General features: G+C 34.2%; 1 protein-coding gene across 1 annotated transcript in view; it reads right to left on the bottom strand.

The window, feature by feature from the left end:
• Window positions 1-3,809: 3,809 nt before the first annotated feature.
• LOC144977530 (uncharacterized) overlaps window positions 3,810-10,000 on the bottom strand; it is a 7,936-nt gene continuing 1,745 nt past the window's right edge. The window contains exons 2-4 of the mRNA XM_078922844.1: window positions 8,542-10,000; window positions 7,183-7,355; window positions 3,810-5,189 (exon numbers count right to left, since the gene is read on the bottom strand). The exon at window positions 8,542-10,000 is cut by the window's right edge and continues 72 nt beyond it. Of these exons, the coding sequence (XP_078778970.1) occupies window positions 4,977-5,189; window positions 7,183-7,355; window positions 8,542-10,000 (1,845 nt within the window). The 3' untranslated portion in view covers window positions 3,810-4,976. The remainder of the gene's footprint in view (window positions 5,190-7,182; window positions 7,356-8,541) is intronic.

Below are 10,000 nucleotides of genomic sequence, written 5' to 3'. Positions count from 1 at the left end.
TATCAAATTAAGTACATTAGTAGTATGCTCTTGGAACTTCCATATTTTCCAAACTTGAACCAATTCCCCTTTGTCTTCCTTTTTCTTGTGTGCTTTAATTCCAATTCTATAATTTTTTGACTCTCCCATTTTCTTACTTTTTAACTCACTCAACCCTAACACCGACGATATCCATCGTTTACCCAGGTTACTTTTACCCCATGCCTATTTATTACATTTTTCTGAGACAAATTATAGGCGTACATATCAAAGCTTATGTTTTTTAGGTTTTACCTGTTAGTGGTAGTTGAATAAAACTATCAATGTATATGCTCATATTTAATACATGTTTTCCAATTTTGAAAAGTAGCAAAAATCTCTAGGATTGAGTGAGTTAATGGCGCTGATATGACCTAAATTGTGTTGCAAGCGCGGTAAAACCCTTACAAACAAACAAAACAACAAACTTTGGTTTTAGATGAGGTACTGAAAGCTTTAATTAAATGCAACATCGAAAACATTACATATAAAATGCGAAAATGAAAATAAGTTAATAATGCCATAGTATAATATAATAATATGTATAATATATCACTTGTGATCCAAATGTTAAAAAAACATAACCGAAAACCCCATTGACAGATACGCCACAAACAATTCGAACTGCGTCAAAATCCCACAGACAAGAACACAAAACTACAAAAATTCTTTCTTCATTAGAACTATCTCGGAGTAGAATGGGCTGAATGAACTGGTCATCATGGCACCACACCTAAACGATTTCAAGGCCCGACTGACATGGGCCCGCGCCCAATGAGGACGCCGCTGAAATACAACCAGACCATTGGTTTCTTCAGCGCCAACCATACAGATACAGAAAGTGATTTTAGTGCTAAAATGACCAGTCATGTCAATCTGATCACTCAATTATAATCTATTGTCCTCAATAAAGGCACCGCCTCAAAAGGTATTAGTATTATGTCGGGGTAATTTAGATAATATTGACCTGTCAGATTTTTAAATTTAGTCAATCTGATCACTTAACTATAATCTATTGTCCTTAATAAAGCACCACCTCAAAACGGTAAGATGTCGGGGTAATTTAGATGTTGACCTGTAAGATTTTAGAATTTAGTTAATCTGATCACTCAACTATAATCTATTGTCCTTAATACAGCACCACCTCAAAACGGTAAGATGTCGGGGTAATTTAGATGTTGACCTGTCAGATTTTAGAATTTAGTCAATCTGATTACTCAACTATAATCTATTGTCCTTAATACAGCACCACCTCAAAACGGTAAGATGTCGGAATAATTTAGATATTTACCTGTCATATTTCAGATTTAGTCAATGTGATCAACTATAATCTATTGTCCTTAATAAAGCACCACCTCAAAACGGTAAGATGTCGGGGTAATTTAGATGTTGACCTGTCAGATTTTAGAATTTAGTCAATCTGATCACTCAACTATAATCTATTGTCCTTAATAAATCACCACCTAAAACGGTAAGATGTCGGAATAATTTAGATATTGACCTGTCATATTTCAGATTTAGTCAATGTGATCAACTATAATCTATTGTCCTTAATACAGCATCGCCTCAAAACGGTAAAATCTCGGGGAAACTTAGATGTTGACCTGTCAGATTATAGATTTAGTCAATCTGATCAACTTTAATCTATTGTCATCAGTAAAACATAATATTATACACGTAACCTTACAAGCGTTTTAATTATGAATATATAAATTCTATTTTAGGAATGCAAAATACCCTTAAAATACCCTTACGTTATCCCGTTTCGGGGCGATGGGTTATAATAATATTATAATATTGATTATATCGCATCAAAACAGTAGTCTGTCGGGGTAATTTAGATGTTGGCTTGTCAAATTCGACTTCATGTCAATCTAGTCAACCATATTTAATAATAATAATAATATAATAATAATAATAATAATAATAATAATAATAATAATAATAATATAATAATAATAATAATAATAATAATAATAATAATAATAATAATAATAATAATAATAATAATAATAATAATAATATATAATAATAATAATAATAATAATAATAATAATAATAATAATAATAATAATAATAATCCAAAAAAATGGAAATTCGTTTACATACGTGGCATGCATAAAAATGTATAAATATAAAGTTAAGAATTTATGGCGACAATGTATATCATCTATAAAACATATACACATTACCGTCATCCAAGTTTATAATTAGACATGCAAATATTATATGAACCTTGACCCTCACCCACCGTGAACTAACAAGGGCTGTGATCGTAGCCATCGTTATGTTATAGATAGTATGCGCTTGGCTAAGAAGCTCATACTCATAACATTGCCATCCGGAAGTATAACTGACCAACACACAAAATTGTGTGTATCCATGAACGTTTATAGTCGGGTTCTTACAGTTGAGTGAGCATTACTCATAAATGCGGATGGCAAAAAACAATAACAAAGACCTGAGTGACGTCATCTTCGAACTATCTATAGCCTGATACTGAAATCCAAAAGGACTGGCAGTTTGACGTCATTATTTGTGTTTTTTGCACCGCTTAGTGAGTTGTCGTTAGTAGTGCTCATGGAAACAAGTTATTTCATTGGTTGAACTATTGAATACAACTCACGATTTGTTTTCTTTTGTGGCAAAAGACTGGAATTTTGACGTCATCTTTTGGTCAGTATCAGGCCATAACTTTACGAAAGTCACGCTGTGATCTACCTCGGTATATTGCCGATTTGAGACGGTAGGGTGACATTTAAAATTGAGCTTTTATATAGCGCGATATCCACTAAACGTGCTCAAAGCGCTCTACAAGGGGTCCCTGGTCAACAGCAACACTTAACATGTAGGACGAGACATGACGCCTATTATGCGATATTACAATTTTTTTCGGACAGAGACAACGCTATTAACGGCCATCTACTCATTTTACACCTGAGTACTGTGAGAGAATGTGAGTAAAGAGCCTTTTCCAATGACTCAACTATGCGCCGAGCGCGAGGCTCGAACCCAGGACCTTCCGATCCCAAAGCGAATGCCAAACCAAAAGACCATATTGCCGCACATAAACATGACTTGACATATACATAATTCGCCGAACTGAAATAATGCTATTCAGGACAGTGACTTGATAAATATTATGGCATATTGATCAACAATAACGATGAGGTAGATATAATAGACTGATGGTTCTATTAATTTTGAAGGGGTTTCGATAGATCAGTTTGTAGAGCACTGGCTTCACACGCAAAGGACCAGTATCGATCCCTCCCAGGGACAATCCCCTGTCTGCCCAACTTGTGATTCGGTAGCTGGGTCTATATGATCTGGAGTTGAATACTTTACAATAGACTAGCGTCCGATCCATAAGGTGACAAGCAATAATTGTATAATTGTTTTTGTCAGTTTAACACTACACGAACTGGGATATTATACTCCTGATCCAATGGCTTTATGTTTTTGAAGTACAGAGGGTCTTCTACAAACTGTTCATCACAGTCGTATAATATAGAAATATATTTTTAAAAAATATTAATTCATTTTAAACAAAGTCTAAATTAATTTAATTGAATCAAGATTGCATCGATGACCAAAATGATGCCGAAATCTTTTTCTGAACAATAAAGGACAAAGTGTTCGAATGATCAATTTGATTTAATGCATTTTTATCCAAATTCATATAAAATTTCAATTAAAATTTCAACATCATTTGTATCCCCCCCCCCGCACCCCCCTAATTCTCTCTCCTCTCTATCTCTCTCTCTTCACTTTCTAACTTATCTTCTTCATTGTCTGTCTTCTTTTCCCCTCCTCTTATCTCACTCCATTATTTTAATGTCTTCACTTCTTCTGTCCCTCTCTATCTCTCCGTATCTGACCTCTCTCCCTCTCTCTCATGGCTTTACAACGATTTTAAAAAAAGTTTGATTTCGATTATGTTACGTGCGCACAATTGAGTTAAAATATAAAACAATATACACACTCATGCGTGTATTAAACTTGAATTATCATTTTAAATGTGAGGAATAAATTAAATAGAACTTACATCAACATAATCATCATAAAAATACAATCGGAGGGTGTAATTCCCAGTTATGATATGTGAACATGGCCCATCCATCGTCTCTAAACATTACATTTGAAAATTGAAGTCCCAATCAAGTATCAGATTGTGTAGCTTATTAAAATAAAGCATTTATATATGGCAATTTCCACTAAACGTGCTAAAAGCGCCTTGTATGGGGTCACTAGCCAACAGAAACACACGAGACATGACGCCTAATAGGCGATGGTACATATTTTTTCGACGGAGACAACAACGCTGTAAACGGCCAATTATCTACTCATTTTACACCTGAGTACGGTGAGAGAATGTGAGTAAAGCGCCTTTTCCAAGAATTCAACTATGCGGCGAGTGAGGTTCGAATCCATGGCCTTCCGATCCGAAAGCGAGTGTCAAACCACTAGACCACATAGCCGCACATGTAGCATAGATATTATTGTCTCATAAATTGCATAATATATCAAATATTCATTCCTGATCATTTCAACTTTAAATTCATTGACATCCATTTCATTCACTCTGACCAACGTGAACCTATTAGCATGTCTGATAGCCAAGCGCCACTATGGGCCTAATTTAACATTGTTGTAATGGGTAATAATATAGTATGCGTTGGTTTGAGAGACTCTTCAACAGTCGTAACGTCACTTTGTTCCTAATGACGCATGGTAACTTAGTAACACTGGCTCTAAACTATCAGAACAATGGCGGGCGCCCGTATGAAATATTTCTCCGGAGAGCATAAAACCGTATCCAGAGGGAAAAAAAACATAAATTTGATCACGTTTTGACGTTTACACATTCTGATCACAAGGTATATGAAAAGTTCTAGCCAGCATGAAGAATAAAAAGTAATGATTTTCTTAGTTTAGAACCAAGATGGCCGCCGTTCTTATTTTTTAACAAGAAACAATAAACAGAATACGAACAGGGACAACCCAGCGTTAATGGCGCCGTATATAATTGGCACAAACGTGTTGTTGGTCACGCTCATCAAGGGCCCCATGAAGGAAGAGATAAGTAAATAGGAACACGGCATCATCATTCCTATCAGAACCATGACTTGACCCAGGTTTTGGACTGGTCTTGTGCCATCTGCGACGGACTGAAAATAATAATAATAATAATAATAATAATAATAATAAATAATAATAATAATAATAATAATAATAATAATAATAATAATAATAATAATAATATAATATAATATATATATAATAATAATAATAATAATATAATAATAAATAATAATAATAATAAATATAATAATAATAATAATAATATAATAATAATAATAATATAATAATATAATAATTAAATAATAATATAATAGATAATAATATAATAATAATAATAATAATAATAATTAATAATAATAATAATAATAATAATAATAATAATATATAATAATAATAATAATAATAATAATAATAATAATAATAATAATAATAATAATAATATAATAATAATAATAATAATAATAATAATAATAATAATAATAATAATAATAATAATATAATAATAATAATAATAATAATAATAATAATAATAATATATAATAATAATAATAATATATGACGATGATGATGATATAATAATAATAATAATAATAATAGAATAATAATAATAATAATAAATATAATAATAAATAATAATAATAAAATAATAATAATAATAATAATAATAATAAATAATAATAATAATAATAATAATATCTTGTTTTTATATTGCGCTTTACCCCGTATCCCAACAGTTTCACTCAATCATACCACTCAAACATGCAGTATGATATATAGATAAATAGATAAAATATAACGACAAAAAGAGACAGAAAGAGAGAGGGAGAGAGAGCGAGTGAGTGAGAGATATAGAAAGAAAGAGAAAGAAAGAAAGAAAGAAAGAAAGAGAGAGAGAGAGAGAGAGAGAGAGAGAGAGAGAGAGAGAGAGAGAGAGAGAGAGAGCGGGAGAAAGAGAGAGAGAGAGAGAGAACTAAAAACTGGCTATTGCACATCTGCCTACTCTTTTCTTAGATATTTCATAACTACTAATTTGTAAAAATGCTTTATTTTTCAATGAATTTAAGTTATCTATAGGTAGGGATGATTAAAACCATGTCCATACTGCCGTTTTAATGAAGAACACTGTATGTGCTATTTGGTTAACATTGCATTTACTGAGTTTTTAAAAACAACTGCAGCATAGGAAATTTCTGACGAAACGTGCCAATCTGGTACCTTGAATGCCAAGTTTTTAAAATGGTTATGAATGTTTCTAAAAAGTTCTGTCTGGACACTAACCATGGAAATTGGATAAGAAATTCAAGATTTTTATCTACTTCTACTAGAAAATGTGATGCCTGTAAAATTTTATTTTGGCAATTACTTGGACCATTCCGAATTTTCAAGTCTTTTGTTTGGTATTTCTTCGTACATTTTAATCTGGATGTCTAGATATAATATGCCGGCTATTTTTTGTTTTATCTTAACAACGCCACTACCACATTATCACATTCGTCTGTAGTGTTTCATTCATCCTGTTTTGTTGATAAAGGGAAAACCCGAAAAGCCAATTTTATCTGTTTTCGTCTATTAAATTGAAGCTTACATTCAATTTACATTGTTATATATTTTAAACAAATAAAATGTGCGCAACTATTCTATAAGAGTTGAATAATATTGTGTATTCAACGCATTCAAAGCATTATTCAACGATTACGTATTTAGTAAGATATGATAGGATTTTCCAATTTAACCCGCTCCTTACCACCTCTTGGAAAATCGTCACATTTGTTACGATGTTCTCATCCAGATTTCACTTCTTTTTGCTATAGGTATAAAAACTTCACATTCTGTAATTGAGTTCATATTGTCGAACACAACATTACGTATATAATGTGTTTTTGCATTTCTGTTTGAGTAAGAAATGTCTATTTTTGTGTTGGGTGGGTGTGAAGTTTTGGGGAAAATTCTGAAAATGGCTGGTAAGGAGAGGGTTAAGGGATGGAGAAAAAAAACAACAAAACAAACGTTCTTTTACAATAAGAGTTTGTTTATAAACAGGAAGGAGAGTACTTTGAAAAAGATGAACAAATATCTTACGTCATCTTGCACAAACTTGTTAGCCAAGATATATCCCAAAGTGTAGGGGCAAGCCCTGTAGAAGCCTACGATGGCAGTTGCCACGAAGTACACAGTGTCTATCTTGAACAGCACCAAAGCCACAAGCACCGTCAACAAGGCAACTTGACACAGGATAAACTGGGCGAATTCACCTGAAATATTATAGCAACAAGAAATGAAGTGAGTAGGATCAGGAAAGTGCCAGAAGACAATAAAGAATAAAAATTTCGCGGCGGCGATGGGGGTTCGAACCCGCGACCTTACTGGTACAACTCCGCCTGGCCGGGGAGAGCGTGACTCTACCGTATGAGCTATCCATGATCACCCAAAAAGATCGTATCTAACCCTAGTCTTATTAGAGCCTTCTCTTCCTGACATCTTGAGGTCACGAGTTCAACACACACAAACGCCGCGAAGTCTTTCCTACTCACTTCATTTCTTGTTGTTATCAACATAAGTACCTGCTCCACTCACTTCTCTGAAATATTATAGCAAAATGGAATTGAAAAACGGGTCTCTTCATTTGATTCATGAGCTAACCTTAAACTAACAATAAATGAAATTGAAAACAATGTTGCTAGAAATTGTGGACCATAAAATAATTGAACCAATTTTAAATAAAACATTAAAAATAACCCCAGCAAAACGTTTAACTTGGAACGATTCGGAATCCTCAGCCAACAACAAAAATAATACCTCAAGTAAATTTCCGATCTGTTAATTTCTTTCTCATACATTCCAAATCAATTCTTCTTCTTCTAGGTTCCATGCCTGGTCCAGGCTTCGGATACTGCATGAATTATCTCTCTCCATTCCTCCCTGTCTCTTGCTTTTTCAAACAGCTCTTGGATTGTTAGGTTGGTGAAGCCCTTCAGTTGGTCTATGAGTGTTTTTCTTTGTCTCCCCCGGGCTCCAAATCAATAGGCACCTTACTTTGCACTAGAACCTTTACAAAAACCCTCACTACCTACAGCCAGGAATTCATCGACTCATGAGGCTGGTGTATATTAAGTGCCTTATCCGAGGACACATTTGCGATTGTTGTCATTCTTGATAACCCCCTCTCACCAAAAAAAAAAAAAAAAAAAAAAAAAAAAAAAAATACCCCCCCCCAAAAAAAAAAAAACCCAACAAAAAAAAAAACAAAACAAAAAACAACCCCCCCCCCAAAAAAAAACAACATAAAAAACACACAAAACAACAAACAAATATAAAAGTAAACAATAAAATAAAACAACCAAAATAAAAAATAAAACACACATACACACACACACACACACACACACACACACACACACACAAAAGAATATTACAAAAATAAAAACAAACTTAACTTACCAATGAGGTCGATAATCTTTTTCATAAGGACACTTGTCGTAGAGTACAGAATGAAGCAGATAAGAAATCCCAGGGCTGCCTGACGAACTCCCTTCTCGTACATCTGTCTTCCATGAGATCCCGGAACCGCCAGTGGGTTTCCGTGGTATATTCCTATGGTCAATGTATTGCCACCAAATTGGCCAAAGCTGAATAAACCTCCCATGGAGAAAAACACGGACACACAAAGAATCATAAGCCTCTTGTTCTTCCAGATTGGCTGAGGTTTGGAACTTATGTCAAGTATTTCTTTGTTTCTTTTCCAAGCACCTTGGTGGGCCAGAGAGATCAAATTGCTGTGGGTGACTGACATGGAGACTGAATAGGAATTGACTATTGTGGCAAGCACCGAAGAAATTCCAGTATTTTTGGGTTGATCTTCTTCTTCTTCGTTTTCGTCAAAAACGCTTCCATTTTCGCGTTCAACTTCTGACCCGGAACTAGATATAAAAGATGACTCGTCATCATTAACATCGCTCTTATCATCATCATGATCATCATCATCATCAACATCATCATCACAGTCTTCATTGTTTTTATCGTTCGTCTCCCGTTGAAAAGTAATGTCAAGTATTTTATTCTCGTGCAAGATGTTACTCTGGTTCTCTGTCAGCCTTTGTGTGGGGATATTAACGATATCAAAGGAATTCTGCCTCTCCAGAGATCTAGGTTCGATTGTGTAATAATGATTCCTGATGTGTTTGTGGGCAGATAGCAACAATGGTTCCGACGGATTTGTTCTGTGAAAAAGGCTCTCTGTGGATGCTTTCGTGTAGGAATGTTTTCGCAGCGACCTTTTGAAACTCGTCATATAACTGTCGTGTCTGTTTCTTATTTCTTTAACTTCTTTATACTTTTCCTTTGTTAACAAGTATCCGACAATTAATGTGCAAACAAAAGACAATGTTATGATGCAGAGAATTCCACAACTAAACACTAATATCGTAGCTGGCATCCCGTCAACGTGGAATAATGGTCCCAGAGTCCCCGGGAGGTCAAGAGTCCCAACCAGACCGGCCAGACAACTAGCGCTAGCCCCAAAAGCTGTCGACATTATGAGGAGCCGAGAGTGTAAAGCAAATGGAGAACATTCTAAAACAAAAGCTCGACAAAGTGACATACAGCAAGTGAACGCGATGTCCAAGAGTGCGAAACTGATAATACCGATGAAGGAAATAAATGTAACTTCATTTCCATGAACATCCTCATGCGTCGTGTTGTCCACTCTGTTGATTAAACCCAAGTCGGAAATTGAACTGGTTGAGACATTCTTTGGGTAACTGGGATTGGAGTGGGAGGTTAAACCAGTCTGCAGAGTTGTAGCATCAGAGCTTTGTTTTAAAATGCTTATATTTTTATGGCCGTTTTCAGATGATGAATTTGTTGGAAATCCGTCAGATGGATGTAGTTTCCATGCTGA

The sequence above is a fragment of the Berghia stephanieae genome, chromosome 7, assembly GCF_034508935.2.
Source record: "Berghia stephanieae isolate SIO BIC M18660-M18661 chromosome 7, UCSD_Bste_1.3, whole genome shotgun sequence".
NCBI lineage: Eukaryota > Metazoa > Mollusca > Gastropoda > Nudibranchia > Aeolidiidae > Berghia > Berghia stephanieae.
The sequence above is the reverse complement of the archived record's forward strand: the minus strand, read 5'-3'. Positions and strand labels throughout refer to the sequence as shown.